The 26,089-nt window shown below is 47.5% G+C and overlaps 1 protein-coding gene across 1 annotated transcript in view; it reads right to left on the reverse strand.

Moving 5' to 3' along the window:
• Nucleotides 1-1,498: 1,498 nt before the first annotated feature.
• The window catches only part of LOC147712643 (cytochrome P450 2G1-like), a 146,167-nt gene continuing 121,576 nt past the window's right edge, over nt 1,499-26,089 (reverse strand). The window contains exon 4 of the mRNA XM_086923339.1: nt 1,499-1,991. Within this exon, the coding sequence (XP_086779465.1) occupies nt 1,810-1,991 (182 nt within the window). The 3' untranslated portion in view covers nt 1,499-1,809. The remainder of the gene's footprint in view (nt 1,992-26,089) is intronic.

Here is a 26,089-nt window from a genome sequence, read left to right on the forward strand (position 1 = left end):
GGTCAGTACCAAATCAAGCATCCTTTCTTCCACGGTCGATTATCTGAGTACCATTAAATTGGGGAAGAATAATGGCTCTACTTTTTGGTCCCTATTTTATTAACGATCACCACAAAATTGGAGTTTGTTTGATTTAGTTGCATCATTCGAGATTTTGCCACACTCCTTTTTTCTTTCTCCACTTTGGGAAATAATTACTAGAAAATGTTGGAGCTCAGTGCTGTGCCAAAACAGGTAGCCCCTCGCTCTGACATTTTCTAAACTCGCGGATGCGCCGTATTTACTACAATACAGCCCACTCTTGTGTTTTCCTAGTGCTGCCGCTAAAATTACCTGCCTAGTGTCAATGCAGGCCCCCTTGCACCATAGTGCAATGGTGCCTGCATAGCAGGAAATGATTGTTTATGTGCAAGAAGGTTTCCCTTTTTGCATTTAATCTATATTGGTGAATTGTTACTTCTATGCAGCATACACAGAAGTAGCACATCGTCATTGTTTAAGTGCAGGAAAGGACACCTTCCTGCACATAAAAAAATCATTAAAAGCTTTTTGCTCTTTTTCTTGCGTGCTACATAATGCAGCACACATAGAAAAAGCAAAAACGAGGAGAAATAAAAACATTTCTCCTCGTGCATCATTCTACCACCTGCTATTTCATGGCATTCGTTTTTGGTGCTGGCACAATTTTACACCTCTATGTTAATTTGAGGCCGCATCATAAAGCAATGGGTGTTGTGGTGGAGCGCTTTCACCAACACCCATCACATGTACTTTTGCAGCAGAGGACTGAGGCACAAAGAGACATATTTGCAAGGTGGCGTTATACCATGCTAAGTGGCTTAGCGCCACCTTGTAAATATAGAAAGTGGTGCTACGACCACCAGAGCGTCACAAAAAGTGACGCTCTGGTGGCAAAAAGTGTATGTAAATATGCCCCTTTTAGTTTTAGGAGTTATGGCATGGTGGTACATTGGTTTTGCTGGTATATATCTGACTGCACTTTTCTATATTTTGGAAAGGTTCATCCTCGTCTATAAATTGTTCTCATTGCACGCTTTATAGTCCTCTTTCCTTATTTCTATCATTTGAACTCACTTTGAAGTAATTAACTCTCAATTGTGGTTTATTTTCATTCACTTTCTGTTGTCTTAAAGATTTCTGAAACTCGCCCCCTCGCAAACAGGTTTTGTGTTTTTTCCTACATCAGATACTATAGCTTCTCCACTCACCTATTTTATTCTGCTCAATTTTATTTGTTTTTATTTGTAGGTTTTGAGAGATTCATCTTACTTCATCACTTATCAACGTTGAACATATTTCTTCAGTAATCATGTTTTTTTGGTTCCATATCTATAACAACGCAGTGACCGTGTTTAGCTTTGTTTAACGGTTCAATTCACTAATCACGTATATGCATTACGAATATCTATATGTGTCAATTATTTTTAATGTGCATATGATTTTATTTTTTTTACAGCATCTCGGATAAAAGTGACATAATACCTTTATGTAACACGAAGAAATACAATAAGTCATCAACCTAATTTCCTTCAACAGAATTATCTTACAGCCTGAGATTTTGAAATAAAGCTGCTATGATGAATGTTATTTAAATCTCTGATATGCAAGTAGTTATTAGTCAAGAACAACTGAGGAAGTAACTAAAGAGCTCCATAAAAAAAGAAGACATAAAAATACAGTAGTTGGTTGCTTCTCTAGTTGCACGGTAGGTGTTTTGGGGATTTTTTAAGGGTCACAAATTCCCTTCCTCTGTTGCTCCTTCGTGAGGTTCAGACACCAACACCTTCCCTAGCGGAGAATTGCTTGAACCTTATAATTTACTGGGATGCCTATAAAACCACTCAGCCTTGGCTTGATGTCAATTTCTTTTGGATCACAAGAAAACTTAAGTTGGAAGTTCTGAAGAACCGAGGTGATGTATATGAACAGTTCGTTCCTGGCCATCCCTTCTCCGATACAAATTCGTTTCCCTAGAGTGAGAAAAGCCACAAGAAAATGAAAACTGTAGTTCATTGTTGCAAACATCAATTAAACATTTTAATAGTCATTCATTAGCACACACTGAGGTAACTGCATTGTGTGTAAGCATGTTTAAGTATGACCGCACAATGGGCCCCATTTGCAAAGGTAAAGTGAGTCTAACTTTATGACTTTCGGTATTCACAAATAGCAAATACTACTCTTTAATGCCCTTTGTGAATACTGACGCTCGTAATGTTCCACCTTCGGTATTCACAAAGGGCATTTATGAGTAGTAATTGCCCTTTTTGAATAACAAAAGTCATAACGTTAGACTTTTGTCTAACTTTACCATTGTTCATCGGGCCCAATAAGTCTATGTAAAAGTTGTACAGGGCAACTATTACCCAGGAGGATGCTTGTCCTGCTGCTGTGTATCTTAAAAAAGTAAGAGTAAACAGCCACATTTTTAAGGATTCATGAAGTTGCCGATGACCAGAGAGCGCTGTAACAGAGACCGGAGGAGGATTCCAATGCTTAGCTGCAAAAGAGGAGAAGAATCAGCCCACATGCTGAACTTTCTAGATTTTAGGTAGGGGCGATGGTAGGCACCACCCACACCTAGGGGCGTGATGCCTTTAGTGGCATCGCTTTCGGGAGCCCAGGTCACTTCTGGTCAAGAAGGTTAGAGAGCATCGCCAGAAACACAGGAGGTCCTCTTTGATGCGCCACCAAGGTGTGCAAGCGACCCCTCCCTAAAAAAGGATAAAAGTCAGTGACGAGAGGGGTGGCCCTCTTTGTCCTTTCATCGTGGGTGCCTAGCGGATCCGAGCCACATCAAGTTAAAAGTTTGCACACCCAGTTGAGAGGGCCTTATACTCGTAGCATAAATGGGGAAGAGTTGTTTTATGTCGGCTAAAGACGGTCAGCTTTGATAATTACAACACATGCTATATCCTGTTTGGAGGATAGTACCAGAGCATGGGAGGCCGGGGAACTGTATGCTGAATAGGGGCATTGGTGGCCGAACACTCTGATGTGCTAGAGCCTTGTGAGCAATGGCAGGGGCGTGATGAGAAGGCAAACGGGAGAAGCGGACCGCGTGTGAAAATGCGTGGTCAGCGTTGGGAATGGAGCATGTGTTGTAATACAAGCGCGTTCTATTTTAAAGGGAGTGAAGCGGGGACCAGGAGCGTGGGTTCAGCGTGGCCCACAAGAGGAAATGTGTGGTCCGCGCTCAGGAGGCAACCGAGTTTCGGGAAAGGCATGCGCGGTCAGCATGCAAGTTAAAGAAACGAACTGGGAGCACAGATGCAACATGGCCCGCATATAGAAACACGTGGCTGGCATTTAGAGGCAAGCGCAGGGAATAAATTCAAGCGCATGAAGCGAGGGCGGTCAGTATTTGGTCTTATCAATGCAGGAGTGGTGCCAGAGAAGAGCAGGGTAGGCAAGGAAGGCAAATTTAAACTTAAAAAAGTGTGGGTGGAATGGTAAATCAAGAATTGGGTTTATGGTTTTGCTATCTACGCATCAATCATGGTAGAGCGGTTCCCAGCTTTGGCAGGCCAGTTGATTAGCGACATGTCAATGTACACGATGCAGCTTCAGAATTCCAGGGCACGGCCTGGCTGCAATCAAACAACAAATTTAGACAAATGAAGGAGGTAAGGTCAGAAGTGGCATGGGATCAGAGAGAGATCAACATATGGCATGCAGAATTTTGCTCAGCAGCGCCAGTTACCAAGGCAGCTCATTCCTTTTTGAGGGGACAAAGGAAAAGGGGACAAGAAACAAGCTTGCTGGCAGTTTAACAAGAACAAATGCAGTAGGGGCTCAGGCATATATGTTCCTTCTGTGGAATACAAGGTCACCCAGAGACTAAGTATTACAAGAAAGTTGGGAAACCTAAAGAACAGCATACCCCTGCCCACGAACAGAACAGGGGTTGCCCTGCCCAGTCATCCTAAGAAACCACCCACTCCCATTCATCTGCATGTCCTGGCCCACTTGTTCCATAGATACGAGAGGAGGGAGGAGGCTCTGCTATTATATCAAGGTTTTAAATTTGGTTTCCATATTCTATCTAGTGCTCTGCCTCTCGCAGTTCCCCCACACATTCATAGCTCAGTTAAGCAAAATGCGGAGGTGGGTAAGGAAAAAATCATGAAAGAAGTAGCGCTGGGGAGGGTGGATGGGCTTTTCCAGCAATTACCAAAGCAAGACATAGTGTGTTCACCACTGGGCCGGGTGCCAAAGAAGGAGGCGGGGAAATACTGCCTGATTCATAAGCTATGAAGTCCACTGGGGTTGTCAATCAATGACAAGTCGGATCCAAAACTATGCGCAGTGCGTTACACCACTTTTGATACAGCAATTCAAAAACTACAGAAACTAGGGGAGGGCACTCTGACGGCCAAATCCAACATAGAAGTTCCCTTCTGTTTCCTTCCGGTGCACCCAGAAGACACTAGGTTGCTAGGTTTCATGTTTGAGGGGAGTTTTTTCATGGACCTATGTTTGCCAATAGGGTGTTCCATTGCGTTTGCAGTTTTGAAACATTCATCTTGATTCTTGGAATGGGCAGTTTAAGACCTCGTATCATCACGAGATGTGGTGCATTATCAGGATGATTTCCTTGTTCTGCGTCCACCTGGCTCACCAGCTTGCGGGAAGGCCCTGCTGGGCTTCCAGCAGAGGCATTGGGGGAATTCCTGGCGGATGAAAAATACGAAGGCCCAGCGACTTGCCTAACCTTCTTAGGCATTGAAATAGATACCATAGCTGGAGTATACAGACTCCCTCAGGAGAAAGTAAAAGGATTTGAAGCATCCATAGATGAATGTCTAGTGGCAAGTAAGGTTACCTTGAACCAGTTGTGGGTCCTGGTGGGGCAGCTGACTTTTGCGCTCCAAGTGATACCCATGGGCAGGGCATTTTCTAGGAACATTGCCAGGTCAATGTTGGGCTTAAGGACAAAACACCACCACACTAGGCTATCTTTAGAGGTGAAAGATGACTTGGGCATGTAGAAATAATTTTTGGTGGGCTTCAATGGGGCAGTGATTTGGTAACAACCAATGTAAGTGAACGCAGAGTTAGAGCATTACACGGACGCAGCTGGCAGCGCTGGGTTCGGGCAGTGCTCGGTCAAGGTGGTGAATGAAGCAATGGCCGACAGAATGGATCAACATGGGGTTGACTAGCAACATCACTTTTTTAGAACTATTCCCCATCATTGTGGATCTACATTTGTGGGGTACCCTCCTGGAAAATAAGCGCATTGTGTTCTGGTCTGACTGTATGTCTGCAGTGATGGCAGGGAACAACCTGAGGCAAAATGTCCATAGGTTCCATGCTTAATTAAAGAACTGGTTTTGGGATACCTCAAGCGAAATGTATTTTTTATTGCCAAAAATGTTCCAGGGGAGGACATCCTAGTAGCTGATGCCATGTCTTGCTTTAAGTTAACAGAATTCAGAGCTTGATGGCTGCAAGCAGACAATGTTATGTTATGTTCTTTTTACTTATACCGCGCACAGCTTCCCCAGCAAAGGGGTGTCCTGGCGCTTTGACAAGGCAGACATAACACAACACTAAAGAAACTCAGAAGAATAGACCGCAGAGAAAGAGCTAAACAAATAAAAAGGTCTTAATGGCCCGTCTGAACTGGAAAAGCTCGTCAATGAGCCTGATATGCATGGGGAGAGAGTTCCACCAATTTGCTGCCAGAACTCGAAAAAGGCGGCCACCAGCTCTACTCAATCTAAAACGCAGGACCACTGCTAAATTCTGACCCAGGGATCTAAGGGCACGCTGAGGAGTATATGGTGTAAGCAAATTCCCCAAGATTTGAGGAGACGTACCCTTGAGAATTTTAAAGGCCAGACAGAGGACCTTGAATTTAATCCTCTGATGCACAGGGAGCCAATGTAGGGAGTGCAAGGATTTAGACACCGAGCAGCGCCTTGGCAGGCCTATCACCACTCGGGCTGCAGCATTTTGGACTCGCAGGAATCGAGCGAGTTCCGCTTGATTGATCCCAGCCAGTAAGGAGCTGGCGTAGTCCAACCTAGACAACACTGATGCTTGAACCACCAGTTGTCTAGTGGATGCATCAAAGAATTTGAGGATCGGTCTAAGTCCTCTGATAATGCCATAGCAGGAAGCCGCCACCTTCTTGGTATGACAAACAAAACTGTGGGATGGATCAAGCCATACCCCCAGATTTTTAATCTCTGATGCTGGAGAAGGAGTCACACCCAATTCAGAAGGCCACCACTTGTCACCCCACAATTCTACCTGCTGACCACTACCATAATCTCAGTCTTCTTGGTGTTTAACTGGAGACAGTTGGAATTCATCCAGTTAACCACTGCTCGTAAACCATCACAGAATCTGGGAGCCTCTAAATCTGAGTCCCCACTCAGTGTGACCGCCAGCTGCGTGTCGTCTGCATAAGAAACCATCGTCAGGCCCCACTGCTTAATGACCGCAGCCAGCGGTCTCACGTAGAGATTGAAAAGAGTGGGACTCAACGATGACCCCTGTGGGACCCCCAGATCTAGCGAATGAGATTTCGATTTACCGATTTACAATCTGGTGACAAAATTCCCGGAAGAGCTATGGAAGCTTGGTGCCCCATTGCCCCGACCCGATACTAGCTTCTCTTGCACCCAAGACTAAGAGTATGTTTGAGAGAGCTTGGTAGGTATACTTAGCAGGCTGGAAGGGAGCAGGGGGTGCAGAAAAATGTACACCGCAGGGGGTAATGATCTTCATAGTACAATAGAAAGAGTGTGGAAAATTGCTATCTCTGGTTAGGAGGCAGCTGTTGGCAATTTCTTTCTTTGCAGGATTAGAGGGGGTGGCGTACCCTGCCAAGCATCCTAGAGTCAGATGAGCAATGAAGGGTTGGGAGTGGTTGGCCCTGGGGGTGAAATACTGCAGGAGACCCATAGACGCCAGTAGGTTATCAAGTATGTTGGAGGTGTTACCTCAAGTCTGCATATCCCTTTATGAGATGCAGTTGTTGAGATTAGCGTATTCTTTGGCATTCTTTGGGGCTTTCCAAATATCTGAGCTCTTGCAGGCTTCAAAGGCGGATAGGGAGGGGGGAATCACCATGGCAGATGCGATTAAATCAGAGGACATGCTGCAAGTTAGAGTGAGGAAGTCAAATTCAGACCCTTCAGGGAAAGGAGTTCGACTATATCTAACAGCAATGCATGGGGCCGTTTATTGTCCCATGATTCTGATGCAGAACCTCATACAAATGTGGCCTGGGGGGAGATGATAGGCTGTTACTACATCCAGATAAAACCCCACTCACAAGATTTCAGTTCACTCGAATGTGCAATTGCTCCCTGGTTTTGCTGGGGGAGGAAACGGCCCATTTTATGTCTCATTCATTCCACATTGGGGCTTACACGACAGAAGCCACGTTAGGTCTCTCATCTGAAACCATCAAGAGGGTAGGCAGATGGAAGTCATCCTGTTCCGAGCGATATGTGACACCACAGCTAGTTTAGACAGTTGCTGGGTCATAGTGGTGTATGGGGTGCCTCTTCCCTAACATAGCCTTTTCATTCTATTCTTTAACTTTCATACAGTGGTCTTGAGGCAGCAGATGCAGGTATGCTGGTGTGGCCACTCCTTTATACACAGAGAATGGCAATTTTTCACCAATTCCAGGGATGAAAGAGTGCAGAGAGTAAAATGAATTAATCACCACTGGATAGGGATTGGAGGGCAGCAGTTGAAGGGTCTCACGGACCATTTACAGAACGCGCGAGATGAGGCCATGCCCATCCCAGATGTGTTGGTGATTCATTCAGGTGGCAATTACATGATCTTGGCGGGCCGGAGGGGGGTGAAACAAGCATTCATTTCTCACTCACATGGGTGAGGTGGGCCCTGCCGGACACCACTATGTTCTGGTTGGAGGTGATTCCACGTCAGGTTTGGGCTAACAATGCACCATCAAGCACAGTAAACAGGTCGGTGAAAAAATTAAATCAGACAGTGGCACAACTGTTGGCAGGGGGCACCCATACGTTCCATTAGGCATAACTTGATATAGGCCTCCAAAGCAGAGTTGTATTTGGCAGATGAACTGCATCTGTCCAACACAGGGCTGGAATTGTTCATCCAGAAAATTTTAGGGGCCATGGCATTAGAGCAGGATGGTCAAGCGGCATTGGGGGGAGGGTGAGAGCGCCAGTAAGCTCCTCGTCCTGTGGCAGGGTCCTGGGCAGGAGAAATGGCCGGGACTCCTTTTTGTCGGGGACTGTCTGGTCCTGGAACAGGGAGGGCAGTCAATATAGGGTTCCAGGCTGGAGGGAGAGCGGTGGGACCTGCTGTTGGTCCTGGACTCTCCGGCTCTACCAGTGATGCTGGTGCTTTTAGTAAACAATTTTGGAGAGGCTATCTCATGTGCAGGAACCCCCATAAGGGGCAAGCCGCAAATCAGTGTCCTGGTGGCCGTGTCTGGAAGGATAGACAACGGGTAGTTACCCCAGATACATAGAAGCAGTGGCAATTGGTTGTGGCCTACTGGCACAACATGCATCGAGTGTGTCTCTGAAGATTGAGAACTGTAAATTTAATCTCAAACTGTTTCTCAAATGTGTACGTTGCAAGCCTACTTCTTTTATAACAGTGTGTGTTGTTTTGGTTGATAATAAAGTTGGTCACAAGTTGAGACTGAATCAACAAATAAAGACTGCGGTATCTGAAAGTTAATAAAGACTACAGAGTGAAGACCAACTACTTGCCTGGTGTGTTTATGGTGGGGAAGAAGAGAAAAAGGGCTATCTTGTTTAATCTGGCAGGGGACGAATCGCATGTGGTATGCCCACTATGGTAGGCACCACCACACCTAGGGGCATGATGCCATTAGTGGCATCGCATTCGGGAGCCAGGGTCACTTCCGGGCAAGAAGGTAGGAGGGGGCGCTGTCGGAAACACGTGCGGTCCCCTTAGATGTGTCACTAAGGTGCGCAGGTGACCCCGCCCCAAAAAAGGATAAAAGCTAGTGAAGATAGGGGAAGCCCTCTTTGTCATTTCATAGCGGGTGCCTAGCGGATCTGAGCAACATCAACTTACCCACCCATCCATTCCTGAAATTAGAAGTTGAGTTGGCGGGTCACGGGCAAGAGAAATGGTGGGAACTCCTTTTTAGCAGGGACTGTCTGGTCCTGGAACAGGGCGGGCAGTCAATGTGGGGCTCCGGGCTGGAATGAGAGGGGGCTGACCTGCTGGTCGTCCTGGACTCTCTGGCTCTACCCGAGATGCTGGTGCTTGTAGTAAACAATTTTGGGGAGGCTATCTTATGTGCAGAAACCTCCGTAGGGGGCAAGACACAAAGCAGTGTCCTGGTGGCCCCGTATTTTGCCAGAGTACATAAGGCCGTCTGGGCCAATATCACCTCTTTGGAGTGGCCAAGAAGGATAAGGGTATATTCTTATGCTCCTGCAGTAAAAAGGCAGAGCAGCCCCAGGATTATCCCACTGTATCTATGTTTGTTATTCTGAGTGCGTGGATCATGATCCCAGTGAGTCTGTCTGCAATACTAACTCTGTCAGATTCTCACAGTCCTATTGTCTCATGTTCCTGCTTCTCTTTGTCCCAGTGAAAACTGCCATTTTGAAGGAACAAATCATATGAAAAAGTGTACCTATTTTATTGATTATTTTTTTAATTCCTGTGAAGTAATACTGATAAGAAATATGTGGTAGTCAGTGTAGTGAAATGATGATACCTACTATCACCAATGACAATCTTAATTTAGTTGTAAAAGTGATGGGCCATTATGGTCTCACAACATATATGTCAGTTATACTACTTCTTGAGGGTGTGATATCATTGTTGTGGCAAATATATTTTGTGGCCCAAAACAGATGTAGGCAGAGTTGTACTTTGTTAGGTGGGGATTTTTAGTTAGGTGATGATACTCTTCTTGAGAGATTCTGTTTTGAAGGCTCCCAGGCAAGTGACAGCTCTAGATACGATGAAAATCAAAGACCAGAATTTGAATGATGTGTATATGGTTTTGCAGGTGTTGACAGGATTTATACTGCTGAAAGTCAACGAGGACTATGATGACAGAACAACAGATTACAGAACAATATAATTTTGGGGTGTCCCTCAGGAAAGAGCCAGCATTGTGACAGCTTGCTTTTCCACCTCTGGCATTTTCTGGCAAGCACTGTTGTTCTTTGCCTTTTGTGAAGCAAAACCTACAGAAGGAGGCAGCAGTGTGAGCCCTTTGGCCGGGATAATTGTGCAGAAAGTGCAGGATCAAGAATGGCATATTCTTGTCATTTCATATGGTGGAAGTTAATGGTACATATTTACAAGTACACTTGATTGAGAGCTAAGCCAGTGCTTCTATGATGGACTAACATTCTGTAATGCTTACCATAAAGTGCCCTATATTGTTTTGTGGATTTCTGTGAGTGTGATTAGGCTGAGAGTTTTACAGTGTATATATGTAAAGATATGTACCTGTGTTTGATGCAGAGTTGGGGTGTGCAAAGTCATGCAGTTATTTAGTTGCCCACTATCCGTAACTCTCTCTAAGAAAATATGCGTGTATGTCATTGTTGGACTTAGTCCTTTTTGGCTAAAGTCCCCTAAACATTTTGCCTTCCCTCTAGACCTTTTTTCTGACATGGTCTTGCCAACTTAGATGCTTTGGGCACTTTGCGACTGCTGATCAGTGTCAAAGTGCAAGTGTTCCCTGTGTAAAGTGTAATGGGAATTTGTTGTCCATAATTGGTATTTTTGTTTTACTAGTAAAGTTCACTATGTGTGCCAGGGCTGGTACTACAAATGCTACTAGTGGGCCTGCAGCACTAATTGTGCCACCCACATAAGTAGCCTTGAAAGAGATCTCAGGCCTGCCACTGCAGTGCCTAGGCCCAGTTTGTTAAACTGCCTTGTTGTCCTGACAAGTGCACACACTTGCCACGCCTTACCCTCCCCTTTTTATGCACATCAGACACCCCTATGGTAGGGCCAAGGTCCCCTCTGGGCAGAGTGCAGTGTATGTGAAAGGTAGGACATGTACTAATGTGTGTACCATGTCCTGACAGAGGAAAACTGCCAAATTCGTTGTTCACTGTTTCAAGGCCTTTTTGCCATAGGAAAGTATGGGGGAGGCTGTGTAATATGTTTCCAGCCTATCTTCCCATAGGCTTAAGATGGAGATGTGAAGTTTAGTGTGCCTGAATTCACAATTTAATAACACATCTTTGTGTGAAGGTGGTTTCTGAATTGTGTATTTAGAAACCACTCTTTTAGAAGTGGCTGGTTTTCTTAGTCTAACAATTCTGTCTGTCTCTGCCTGGTTGTGGATTGACTGTCTGTATTTGAATGTGATAGGATCTGGGAAGTGCCTTGACCCAGGGGAGGGGTAGGTGAGACAGCAACAGGCTGACCTGCATCTGGAGTGAAGGGGGGTGGAGTAGCCCCTGGAGGTGAAGAGGTACCAGACCCCCACTATCACAGGCAGGGAGACTCCCAGAACTGATTGAGATAGGGGTCAGTGCCCCCTGAACACGAAGACTTCAAAGACATTTAGGGTTATAACTGAGAGAATTGAAACCCCTGAGCGGTGGACTGATCAAGACTGAAACAGATTGAAACTACTTTGTGGTCAAGAGGAACCTCTGCCAAGGAAGAACAGCTGAAGAGACTGAAGAGAAGGACTGACTCTTGCTGTGTTTTCTGGGACTGGCCTGCAGTTTGCTGATTTAACTAATGTGAAGCTAAGGGTCTTTGATGTGTGCTGTGTCCCCGAGCTTGAAAGGACTTTGCTGTGTGATGGCTCCCTGTTGTGGAAACTCAGGAACATAAACGTTTCCAAGTGTGTCTCAGCAACGCTGTGTGCATGTGCTTTTTGGGAGCCTGAGATGATCGTATGAACTGCCCCGTAATCGTGTGCACCTGGAGTCCAAGTGAGTCTCAGCGACGCTGTGTGCATGTGCTTCGTGTAGCCTGAGACCTTTGTGAGGATTGCCTTGTGATCGTGTGCACCCGGAGTCCAAGTAAGTCTCAGCGACGCTGTCTGCGTGTGCTTCGTGCAACCCGAGACCTTTGCGACGTTTGCCCTCTGATCGTGTTTACTCGGAGCTCAAGTGAATCTCAGCATTGCTGTGTGTGTGTGCCCTGTTGTGGCCTGAGACCTTCGTGAGAAATTGCCCCGTGACTGTGTGTCCCGGAGCAGTCTTGTTCTTTGCTTCGAGTGACAGCGTGACCAGAAGTGCTGCGATCGTCATTGCCACCGGCCTGGACCAGCATCCCCAGAGGAGCTGTGAAAAGTCTCTGCCGCCGGCCCAAGCCTGCCTTTGCTAAGGAGAGACTTTGAACCATCACCGTCGGGGGTCCGAGTTCCACTGCCCAAGATCAGCAAAGTCACACGGGAGGCCCAAGCCACGAAGAGAGGAGAGTGAGATCACACCCCCCAGATGACTCTCACCGAGCATGCATGTGTTGCAGCGAGGTGCAGGCTACGAGAGAAACGCTCTCTGCCTTTCCCATCTTTGCAGCAAGAGCCTACGCTCAAGTCCATATCGAGGTCTGTACTGACCAGGCCCGCCTTCGGCCTCTTCTGCTGTGGGCTCGCCTGTGGAGGGTCCCGGAACTAAAATCTTATGCAGACGGGCTGGCAGACGTGATGTGTTCGGACGGCTGGCAGAAGATTAAATGGCTCAGGGACATTAAACACCTGCTAGGGGACCTGGGATTGGGTTCTTGCTGGTCCACCCACTCAGCTCCCCCGAAGGAGACCCTAAAAAAACTATATTGGGAATGGGCTTCTGCCAAGCTCATCAGCAACCAGCGTCACTGCAATTCCACCGCAGCTTACCTGAAAATAAAAGACGTTGTTGCCTTTGAGCCCTTTCTGGACATTATTACCATCCCCATGGACCGGGTTCTCTATATCTAATTCAGACTAGGGACTCTACCCCTAGCCGACCTGCTTTCCAGATGGAATATGTCTAAGCAGGTATCACGCCACTGCGCCCTATGTACTGACAGACCCGAAACTGTGGCACACTTTCTCTTTGAATGCCCGGATTATGTGCGCCCTAGATCCCACTGGCTCAAACCACTCTGTAGAGAAATGGGCACTCATCAGTATTTGGTGGCTCTACGGATTTTATTAACTGACACAGCCCCTCCTATTGTTTGTGCCGTATCCAAATTTTTAAAATGGGCCTGGTTGATCCGCTTAAAAAGACTGTCCATATCAATTTAATTCTTTTTTTAAACTAATTTATTCTGATCAATTGCTACTTTTACCTGTTTGATTTTAATGTAAGTCTCTTTTACGATGTGCTGTTTTATATATTTTCCGTGTAATGCTTTTATGATATATGCATATCGAAATAAAGCAATCAACCAACCAACCATAATTGTTTTTATGAAACTTGTGTGGAGTCCATTTGTGGTTTGGTTTTATCACTGTGTTTCAGAATGCATGGTTGCAAATACATTACACATTTGCCTTGGAGATAAGCCTGGCTGCTCGTGCCAATCTACAGAGGGGGTGAGCAGGGGCTATCGGAGAAGGTGTCCTTCCTTTCCCTGACTTAAAAGCAAGGGTCCCTATTTGGACGAAGGTACCTACCTCAGCCAACTAGAGACCCCCAGTTATCACAGTCATGTGGTCACTGTTGACACAGTCATGTGAAAGAGGGTTTGCAAGATAGGTATTCAAAATACTTTCAAGTTACATAAATAGGCTTGTTGTGATTGCAATGAAGGTGTACATGTCCAGGTTCCGAGTCCTCACTGGACTCTAAAACTCATCTCCTGAGAGAAAAGGATACAGCCAGCACAGATACAAGAAAAATGGGGAACCTTGCATACAGAGGGTATCAAAATTGTCACCTACTTTATACTTGTTGGGCATTTTCTCAAAGTTTTTATTATCAATGAAACATTGTCTATAAGTATTGTCGGGCAATCAAATTGCCCAGAATGAGATGTGAGAATGAAAGTGTGTTGGAGGATGTTAGATAGTTCAGTGTCAACGTTATTCATTCTGGAAGCCCCACTACTTTATGATCTACCTGGTGGAAAGAGGAGCTCGGTCCCACACTTATCCCAGTGAAGGCAGTAAGAAACCATGGCTTTATTTATTATCATATTCTCTCTTTTACCAAGCACATTAGCAAGTTAGTGTCTTGCTGTTTTTCTATCCGAGTGTGCCGTAGACAGCCATTCCAGTTATACTGCAAGCCTGCCAGAGACTGCTGTTAAGTCTATCATCCTGGTCCACCTAGGTCCCCCACCTTCAAATTGTTGAAAAAAATGCTGAACAGCTCATCTCCCATTTCATCAGTATCTTATCGCCTGGCCACTTTACTGGCTTTCAGGAGCCATTAGCTCCTTGTTCAATGAATTTTACATCTGTCAGAGAAGATTCTACAAAACAGGAGCTCAATTTATCTACAGAGAGTCACTTCGTACGTTCCACAAAGAACGCTCTGTTGGGCAAATGCAAACTTTCTTTCACTACCTCCCATTAAAAGGTTGGCATTGCGGGCCACTACTTGTACTTTCTAGTCTTTAAGCTTTGCAACGTCCATCCTTAGGAAATCTCCAATGAAACAATCTTAGTTCATTTTAGAAGCAGATTTATTTTTACTGGCTAATTCCCTTTTTCCACATCTTAATGCCACAATGGCTCTTCGGGTAGCAGCGATCTTCAGTATTCAGTTTCATTTATTTATTTAAGATGTGATGACCCAACAATCTGTGCTTGACAGGGTATGATTTTGCACCACATGTTTCATGTGCAATATTTATGGGCTCATTAAGTGGGATAGTGTGAGAGATGTGTCGTGTCTTGGTCGGTATGGCCAATTTGCTTTGGCACTAGTTATCCTTTACAAAATCGGCACATGGTTAGATAGAAGGACCTATCCAAATATTAATAGGTGTGTACCCACTTTGTGCCTAACTGGACAGTAGGTGTCTACTATTAAGGTCAATTAAGGTCTCTGGGTGTTCAATGAAGATGTTTTTTTTTCTTTCATTTTGTAAAACAAAAGACTGCGGGCACTCAATAACAAGGACTGTCACAAACATGATATATATCCTATCCACTTTATTACAAGTGCATTATATCTTAATGCACTTGAAATAAGGCAGTTGGTGTAGTAATAGGTAATAGATTAGAGTGTTGTTAGCTTTAGAATGTTTTAGATAATTCTACCCTTGTATTCGACATGTGTTCTGTGTCTCATGCCTTCATGATGTGTCTGTATGTTGTGATTTGTTCCATGTTCTGAAGATCAGTTTGGTTTCAGTTATACTGCTGATCTTGAGAAGGTGGATGCTTCAATAAACCCACTCTTCATCTACTTGTGGATTTCTTCTGGATTTATTTACCCAACATACTACAACAGTTGGTGTATCAGTCACGTCATATAGATCCTAATGCACTTGTAATAAGGTGAATAAATAACAACATTTCTCCTTTCAAATGCTGCTTCCAAGAGGCATTCATTTTGGGCATGGGTGTTGCACAGGAAACACCAATTGGAAGCCCCTTTAATGTAGAGTAATGCAAAGCAGCTCTTTGCACTGGTTCTAATTTTTTTCTAACAAACCAACACAAAGGCCAATTTGTGTTGGTTTGTAAATCTCTAATCTGTGTTACCCAAACCTGAGACCTGCAGAGACTCTCCTTCAAAACAAGCACTGGCAATGCCAATTGGTCTCAACATATTAATGGGTTTAGTGGTGTAGTTGTTATTATAAATATTTTAATATACTGTGTTTAGTATCAGATGAATATGTTAGCAGTTTAGCAATGGCTTCCGGAGTAGCAGAATAGTAATGCAGCAGTTTTAGTAGTAAAGCAGCTACAGCAGAAGCAGTAGATTAGTGATAGCAATTAACATTAAAACATTGCTAGTTGTGTTAGCAGAACAGCAGTGTTAGAACTGGCTATTTCTGGTAGGCTAAGGCTCACGCCAAAGCCAGGCAGAAACCACCATTCTAGTCAGGGCAAGGAAGTCACACGCCAAGATAACCTCTGCTCACCCCCTTGGTAGCTTGGCTCAAGCAGTAAGGCTAAACTCGGAGGCAATGTGTAAAGCATTTGCACCAGCGCACAACAGCAACAACATACTAGGCACACCACAAAAGAGACTCCACACAAGGTTATTATAAAAATAACTTTTGTATTGTAAAAACACACCAGATAAAATCACACATATACATGGTGCCAACTGGCACGGGCAATATTCACAGGGTTTATGTACACAAGACCGGGCCACATGGGCGCCTGTCAAAATCAGATATAGAACTTCTAGATAAAGTGTAGAATATAAAATCACTTCTAGAATAAAGAATAAATGTAACATAAAATAATAATCAAAGATAACCACCAGTAACCACTGGTAACAGGAACCAGGACCTTACTAGGACCACCTGTACTAAGAAAGAAGAACCACCTAAGTATCACACAGCATTAGGGGTCTAAGAAAGAATACATTACTCATGATGCAATAAACCTACATTCAGAGGAGTAATAAAGAGAAAACACATGACGCCCAAGACATTCAGAGGTGTTAAGAATAAAGCACATGATGCAATAAAATACATTCAGGGGTGCAGTGCAGGAAGACACATGATGACCAAACATTCAGAGGTGCAGCGCATGGAAAGAAAGACACATGATGCAGTAACACATTCAGAGGTGCATAATAAATCAATAGCGCAAAAACTCACATAAGCAATAACTATTAAAAAGCATAGAAATCACATTGCGCCAACACTACATAAGCCACTACCTGTGGCAGTCCCTAGGCCAACTGGCCTTGTGGGGCAAAGATGCCCTGAGTCCAAAGTCAGGGTGCGCTGCCATGCAGCGCCAGTTTCAAAAGTACAAAAAGCCTAAACGTGGCAGCTGCCCACAAAGTGCTGGACAGCTGGGAGACAACAAAACTGCGCCAAGGCCCTCACTGGCCCTTAGGCGCCAACTGCGCCACTGCTGGAGCCACACAGGCTCTGGTACTGTAAATAGCCAAACGTTGGAGCTCTCAGGCTCTAAAAGCAAGGGTGCCCCCATGAGCCTCACCGGACTCTAACCCTCACACTCTGAGGCAGGAGGGGGCGGGCACCGAAAAATATGCCCCGACGCCCCCTCTATCTAATGTGGCCCTCTCTGGAGCCAAACAGGCTCTCAAACAAATTAGGGCCCCTCTGAGCCTTTCTGGGCTCACACATGTTGGGGCGACCCACTGCCAGCAGGGGCCGCCCTTGAAGCTCTCGTGGCCCCCATGAACAAGGAGCGCGAGCTTGCGCTTCGGGAGGGGCGGACACCGACAACGTGTCCCGGCGCCCCTCCTTCTCGTTTGCAAAATTGGTGGGGCGGCCCACTGCCATCCGGGGCCGCCCTGACTCAGCCCCCACCACGGGAAGAAGAGAGGAGCGGCCCGCTGCCATGGGGCCGCTCGAACACTGCCTCGATCAGGCACTGCCATTCGCGGAGCTCCCCGCCTACCCCCAGCCCTTCAAACACTCACCCGGCTGTTCGGGGGGGGGGGGCTCTGCCTCACACGCGGCTTCCTCTACTGGGCTCTCCTGACAAGCGCCAGACCTCTTCTCTCTCCCCGGGGGTCTCCCTTCACTCGGGAGCCCCGGGGATCCGGGCAGCCAGCTTCCTGTCCTCCTTCGAGCCGCCTCGTCTCCCGGCCACACTTCCCCTCTCTCAAGTTGCGGGGCGGGACTTCCGGCCGGACGCGCTGCCATTGGCCGGATGGCAGAGCACTTCCGGGTCGTCAAGGGCAGCGCGGCGGCCCGTTTCAGGCACTCGTAGGTCGGGGAATCACCATCCGAGGAGTGGGCTCCCTCGTGACAAATCACAAAAATAGCGAATAAGCGAGGTGGGCACTCGCCAGGGCCACCACAAGCAGGGTGGCACCTGCAAAGTAAACAAAAGCGCTCCCAGCGCTAAACGACAATCCACAGCACTCCCAGGAGCAGGAACAAAGCGCTCTTAAGCGCCAAAGGAAATCCAAAGCGCTCCCTGCGCCAAGAAAGACGAATCCAGCGCTCCCAAGCGCTATAGCCAAGAAAAAGCACTTCAAGGTGCTTAGGGGGGCAGAAAGTTCAGCAAAGTCCCCCCCCTCAGCCCAGGCAAGGCAGAGGGGTCCCCCCAGAAGTCCTCCAGGCATCCAGGGGCTGGGCAGCGCCCGCCCCTGGTAGATTCAAGTCAGAAAACAAGAACATTTTAGAAGGGGGCACAGCCCCTTCTTATACACAGAAAATCCTTTGAAGTCCTTTGAAGTCCTTTGAAGTCCTTTGAAGCAGCTAGACTGGTTTAGAGGGAAGTCCCCTTCAGTATCAGGGACAGAGGTGTCAGTCGCCCAGCGGGAGGTGGAGCCAGCTTTGTAGTTAGGCAGGCACAGCCCTTCACTATCAGGTGCCATCTCCTCCCACTTCCCTGGCAGCAAATGCTGCCTTTCATTCATGGGCTGACTCAGACAACCTCCTGGGCTCTCCAGCCCCTGTCATCCTCAAACCAGACAGTCAATCCACAAGCAGGCCCAGGCACTCTGGGCCAGGCTCACCAGCCAATCACACGACAGCAACAACTTACACAAATATGCCAACTTCCAAAAGTAGTACTTCTAGACTAGACACAGTCATGCTGCATACATCATTTTGCAGCATTCATTCTCACGAGTTCGCTCATACCAAACTCGCCCCTGCACTCCCCACGCATCAGGAACTACCATGGGCATACATATTCCCCATTCATTCCTATGGGAGGGCAGGTCACTCACCATTCATTCACAGAGAGCTCAAGCACTTTACACTGTACCACAGTGAAAAAGTGCGCAGAGGCCTAAAATCACCAACACCAGATTCCATAAACAGGCTAGGAAAACGCAAAAAGTCTAGGGGTGAACCTGCCCAACGGGCCGGGTCCAACACAACCCCCTTCCAGCCAAAACGCAGGGTAGACCAATCACTCCACTGATGGGCTTCCTTGCTTTGGGCGACAAAACCACGGACACGGACCCGCACGGCAGGGACACCTTCCGGTTTTACGCCACTCTGAACCCACCTGGTTACCTCCAAACAATAACTCTCTGACACAACTAGGATACCACACTGGTACTCACTAGTCATCCACAGCCAAGACCAGGCCATAGGCCATCCAATCCACAGGTCCTAACTAATCCACAGAGTGGGGGGTAGTAACCCCTGGCATACAATAGCCATTCTCCACTCTCTCTCTCAGTGTAGCTACAACTACCACTGATCCAACAACCTAGGGACCATACCCTCAGGCTGACCAGAGGTCACGGGCAAGAATGCCCCACCCTACCTCTACTTCTGGGTTTCCTCACCCTCACAGAGAAGCACTCACCAGAACACAATTCTACCAGATCAGGACCTCACTCCATCACTGGTCTACCACCTGGAAACTATTCCACTTCTGAGGTACAAAGCACACAGCACAGTCCCTCTTCAAGCAGGTGGGGGGACACAGCACACAGCAAAGCCCCCTTTTCTCTGCCTTGGTGGGAACAACAAACTGCAGGTGAGCCCCAGAACACACAGCAAGGGCAGCCCCCTCAGTCTCTTCAGCTGATCCACTTTGGTAGAAATTCCTCTTGACCTAGAAGTTTTCCTAATCTCCCAACCTAAGATCTAAACCCTCAGGTTACACCGGGGTCAGAAGTAAGGACACCGTCCCTCTGCACCCCCTTCCAGTTCCAGGATGTCTCAGGCTAGACAGAGCACACGCCAGCGGCGTATCAGCGACACACTCTCCTTTAGTACTCCCTATCACAGGGTGATTCTCAGTATGTCCGAGGCTAGACAGAGCACACGCCAGCGGCGTATCAGTGACACACTTTCCTCCAGTACTCCTTCCAGGTCAGGCCACAACCCCAACCCAGCTTTCCCCCCTCCTCGGGGAACGACCTCCAGAGGCCCCACAAATGGTCAAGCACTCTAGACGGTCAAATGCTCAGCGAGCCAGGACTTCTGCACCCTCCACTTAGGAGCAGTACTGCCCAACACTAGGACCGCCGGAGTTCTGGTTACAGACACTCCCCGTCCTCTAGACACAGGAAGATCCTCCTCAAATGACCTATGTACACCTTAGGCCCCTGACCTGGCGCTCCCTTAGGGAACCCTCCAGGCCCTGAGATAGGGTTTCAGGCCAACGTGGGACACACCGTCCCACACTCACTCCGCCTCCACTGAGACAGGGCGTGAGCCCCTACACCCCTACCATACTACTGGGACCTAACTGGGTTACACAGTAACCTCTTCCCCTTCACAGGATCATCAGATACACAAACCACTCCTTTTGGAATCACTCCCTAATGCCTCTGCAAGACATCTAGCACACCGCCAGACATCCACCTTCTTGTCCAGTTCCTCTGCAGGACCTCCTGCACACCACCAGAGGTACACCTCTCATGCAAGCTCTTTAACAAAAAGAAAACTCACACCAACTCCTCCAGGTCAGCACATCACTCATTCGCACACTCTCCCCCCTCGGACTGGTAAGGCAGTTTCTACCACCCCTGATCACTTAACCTGACCACACGTGACACAGGTACCAAACTCTGGGAGCGGGGAATGGGAATTAACACACTGGACACATTAAAGCTGCCACCACTGGATCCTACCACACTGGGGAATCCAGACACACCCACTACACTCAGGGAACAACCACCCTCCTGAGCTAGTCATTTCTCCTCACACTCCCTCTCTTCCATCTACCCACACAGGGACAAGATTTTGGGATTGGACGCTGGACCCAGCAAGGGATTCCTAATCTATGGGAACCTCCCCCTCTACTGGCGTCCCGCCCTGTCACTTTCTCTCATCTGCCACTAAACATAAAGCGCAGAAACACATTTGAAAATGACACTCTTGAGGAAAAAAAATCAAAAACAATAATCCCAAACATGTGACTATCTGAAAAAACAATTGCAGAGTTTTGTAATGTAGCCAGTTGTCGCTATGGCACTGCGCAAACACAAGTCCAAAATCCGCACCGCTGACCAACAATGTTAGAACTAGCTATTTCTGGTAGGCTAAGGCTCACGCCAAAGCCAGGCAGAAACCACCATTCTAGTCAGGGCAAGGAAGTCACACGCCAAGATAACCTCTGCTCACCCCCTTGGTAGCTTGGCTCAAGCAGTAAGGCTAAACTCGGAGGCAATGTGTAAAGCATTTGCGCCAGCGCACAACAGCAACAACATACTAGGCACACCACAAAAGAGACTCCACACAAGGTTATTATAAAAATAACTTTTGTATTGTAAAAACACACCAGATAAAATCACACATATACATGGTGCCAACTGGCACGGGCAATATTCACAGGGATTATGTACACAAGACCGGGCCACATGGGCCCCTGTCAAAATCAGATATAGAACTTCTAGATAAAGTGTAGAATATAAAATCACTTCTAGAATAAAGAATAAATGTAACATAAAATAATAATCAAAGATAACCACCAGTAACCACGGGTAACAGGAACCAGGACCTTACTAGGACCACCTGTACTAAGAAAGAAGAACCACCTAAGTATCACACAGCATTAGGGGTCTAAGAAAGAATACATTACTCATGATGCAATAAACCTACATTCAGAGGAGTAATAAAGAGAAAACACATGACGCCCAAGACATTCAGAGGTGTTAAGAATAAAGCACATGATGCAATAAAATACATTCAGGGGTGCAGCGCAGGAAGACACATGATGACCAAACATTCAGAGGTGCGGCGCATGGAAAGAAAGACACATGATGCAGTAACACATTCAGAGGTGCATAATAAATCAATAGCGCAAAAACTCACATAAGCAATAACTATTAAAAAGCAGAGAAATCACATTGCGCCAACACTACATAAGCCACTACCTGTGGCAGTCCCTAGGCCAACTGGCCTTGTGGGGCAAAGATGCCCTGAGTCCAAAGGCAGGGTGCGCTGCCATGCAGCACCAGTTTCAAAAGTACAAAAAGCCTAAACGTGGCAGCTGCCCACAAAGTGCTGGACAGCTGGGAGACAACAAAACTGCGCCAAGGCCCTCACTGGCCCTTAGGCGCCAACTGCGCCACTGCTGGAGCCACACAGGCTCTGGTACTGTAAATAGCCAAACGTTGAAGCTTTCAGGCTCTAAAAGCAAGGGTGCCCCCATGAGCCTCACCGGACTCTAACCCTCACACTCTGAGGCAGGAGGGGGCGGGCACCGGCAATATGCCCCGACGCCCCCTCTATCTAATGTGGCCCTCTCTGGAGCCAAACAGGCTCTCAAACAAATTAGGGCCCCTCTGAGCCTTTCTGGGCTCACACATGTTGGGGCGACCCACTGCCAGCTGGGGCCGCCATTGAAGCTCTCGTGGCCCCCATGAACAAGGAGCGCGAGCTCGCGCTTCGGAAGGGGCGGACACCGACAACGTGTCCCGGCGCCCCTCCTTCTCGTTTGCAAAATTGGTGGGGCGGCCCACTGCCATCCGGGGCCGCCCTGACTCAGCCCCCACCACGGGAAGAAGAGAGGAGCGGCCCGCTGCCATGGGGCTGCTCGAACACTGCCTCGATCAGGCACTGCCATTCGCGGAGCTCCCCGCCTTCCCCCAGCCCTTCAAACACTCACCCGGCTGTTCGGGGGCGGGGGGGGCTCTGCCTCACACGCGGCTTCCTCTGCTGGGCTCTCCTGACAAGCGACAGACCTCTTCTCTCTCCCCGGGGGTCTCCCTTCACTCGGGAGCCCCGGGGAACCGGGCAGCCAGCTTCCTGTCCTCCTTCGAGCCGCCTCGTCTCCCGGCCGCACTTCCCCTCTCTCAGGTTGCCGGCCGGCAGAGCACTTCCGGGTCGTCGTGGGCAGCGCAGCGGCCCGTTTCAGGCACTCGTAGGCGGGGAATCACCATCCGAGGAGTGGGCTCCCTCGTGACAAATCACAAAAATAGCGAATAAGCGAGGTGGGCACTCGCCAGGGCCACCACAAGCAGGGTGGCACCTGCAAAGTAAACAAAAGCGCTCCCAGCGCTAAACGACAATCCACAGCGCTCCCAGGAGCAGGAACAAAGCGCTCTTAAGCGCCAAAGGAAATCCAAAGCGCTCCCTGCGCAAAGAAAGACGAATCCAGCGCTCCCAAGCGCTATAGCCAAGAAAAAGCCCTTCAAGGTGCTTAGGGGGGGCAGAAAGTTCAGCAAAGTCCCCCCTCAGCCCAGGCAAGGCAGAGGGGTCCCCCCAGAAGTCCTCCAGGCATCCAGGGGCTGGGCAGCGCCCACCCCTGGTAGATTTAAGTCAGAAAACAAGAACATTTTAGAAGGGGGCACAGCCCCTTCTTATACACCGAAAATCCTTTGAAGTCCTTTGAAGTCCTTTGAAGCAGGCAGTGTGAGAACCAGCTAGACTGGTTTCGAGGGAAGTCCCCTTCAGTATCAGGGACAGAGGTGTCAGTCGCCCAGCGGGAGGTGGAGCCAGCTTTGTAGTTAGGCAGGCACAGCCCTTCACTATCAGGTGCCATCTCCTCCCACTTCCCTGGCAGCAAATGCTGCCTTTCATTCATGGGCTGACTCAGACAACATCCTGGGCTCTCCAGCCCCTGTCATCCTCAAACCAGACAGTCAATCCACAAGCAGGCCCAGGCACTCTGGGCCAGGCTCACCAGCCAATCACACGCCAGCAACAACTTACACAAATATGCCAACTTCCAAAAGTAGTACTTCTAGACTAGACACAGTCATGCCGCATACATCATTTTGCAGCATTCATTCTCACGAGTCCGCTCATACCAAACTCGCCCCTGCACTCCCTACGCATCAGGAACTACCATGGGCATATATATTCCCCATTCATTCCTATGGGAGGGCAGGTCACTCACCATTCATTCACAGAGAGCTCAAGCACTTTACACTGTACCACAGTGAAAAAGTGCGCAGAGGCCTAAAATGACCAACACCAGGTTCCATAAACAGGCTAGGAAAACGCAAAAAGTCTAGGGGTGAACCTGCCCAACGGGCCGGGTCCAACAAGCAGTATGAGCAAAGTAAGTATGATAGCTGTGTCAGCAGTTTGAACAGTTTAGCAATAACAGTAATATAAGGAGAACAAATAGAATTTCACCAGGAGAATAGTAATAGGAGTAAGATTACAGAAGTAACAGTGTGACAGTATTGTGAGCAGCATTATTAGAGTAGAACTGCACTAACAGAAGAACAATAATAAAAGCATTAGGATGTGGTAAATTTAAATTACCTATACTTATATTATGCGGTAAAGTTCAATAAGAATAACTCAGTCAAAATAAGAGACAGAATCCGTGGTAGTTGAGGTTTTAAAAGGGGTTTTATTCCTTAAAAAGGAATTGGTTATTGGTTCGAACCAGGTAGCATGTTCAAGGGAACGGATAGGACATGTACAATGATTTATTAACAGAACATCATATATATAGTCAATGCATTTACAATAGAGATTGATGCAGAAGGCGTAACAGCTGAGAGAACCGAGATAAGAACATGTGTTCATAACAGAAGGCGTGCACAAGGGCGTACACGAAGGTGTGTGCTAGACAACGTCACTGGAAACGTAACACAGGTGGGTGGATCCATAGAAGAATCCTGCAGTGTCAGCAGAAATACATAGCAGAGATGCGCGCGCAGCAGCATGACGTGTAATTGACGTGTAACTGGAGGGTGAAGGGGACTTGACATTTAGCCCTACATGAGGAGACAGAAGTCTGGGGTGTCAGAACAACCTAAACCCAAATAATATCTATATCTTGTGTTTGAGGAACTGTATTATCTAGAAGGAAAGGTCTCTCGGGCAGAGGCTATTCTATACTGACTGCTAGTGCGTGCATATGCGACTACGTGTCTACGTGTCTACGTGTAAAGCAAGGGGGCCATGGGCCTACCATGGTAACAGGAGCTATGAATTACTTGCATGGAGACAGTGAGGCCGGGCCCTTTGCTCTGCAGCTGGGAAGGATGTTTTCCTGAACTACTAGACAGGAATGTATTTTTGAGGAGCGGAGCAGATAACTTGAAGGTTGAGTACAGTCTTGGCAGGCAAGGCAGGCCGAGCTAGGCACCGCTCGCCGCACAGGGAGTAAGTCAAGGGTCAGGAAGCAGCAGGCTGCGGCTTTCAGAGATAGAAGGCAGGAAAAGGCTTGATGGCAGGAATCAGGGCCTAACTCGCCAGAGCTAGAATACATGAAAAGTGCACCATATAAAGACGTTGGCAAGGCACACTTAGGAACGGAATATCTGACCCATTCATGGTGGATCTGAAAGAGGACATGTTAACGTTGGACGCAAATGTATTTGCGTCTTCATAGCTAGAAGTGGAGGGAACATACATGTACTTGAAGCACGTACATGGAGCCGGTGGGGTCTACGATAGGGGACATAACTGACCATGAAAAATTCCTATTACCTCATTCCCTCCTTGTCCCCTACGGACCCTTCATGATATATCAATTCTCATTAATCTATCAATCTGTTCATGTAACATCATTTGCTCTTCTTTCTTATGGCGGGACTTTGAACGTGGACTTGAATGAGGAATACATGATGTGGCGCACAAGCCGCAAATCGCTGGCCCACATTGCAGACATAGGCAACAACTGAATACTATGAGAAGGGCAATACCTAGGAAGGATAGGACTTTCCATCCCCAGGCTGACAACGTGGTCCAGAACCAACCAGACCAAGTCCAGGTGCCTGGATTCTGGTGTATCAGACTTGCAATTTTGTGAAGACGAGTAATGGCTCTATATACTGATGGCGCGTTTTCTGGAATGAAAACACAGCCGCTCGACCCGATGACTCTACAGGCTCCGCCCCTATCGGCCAGGATGACGTCAAGGACGAGACGATTTTGAAGAACAACAATCCGCATAGCAGACTGCTCCTCTGTTAAGTTACCTAGGGCGGAAGTAGTCTCATTCACTACTGCTTCAAGGGTTCTAGTTAATTTCCGTATCAGTTTACTATTAAAGACAGCACCTAAGTAGGGAAAGAAACCTTTATTGAAATCTGTATACTGCTCCCATGCCGTTTCAGTGTAGTCGACAATCGGGAGATCTCTCTGTGGTCTA

The sequence above is a fragment of the Lissotriton vulgaris genome, chromosome 5 (assembly GCF_964263255.1).
Source record: "Lissotriton vulgaris chromosome 5, aLisVul1.2, whole genome shotgun sequence".
In the NCBI taxonomy this organism is placed as follows: Eukaryota; Metazoa; Chordata; class Amphibia; order Caudata; family Salamandridae; genus Lissotriton; species Lissotriton vulgaris.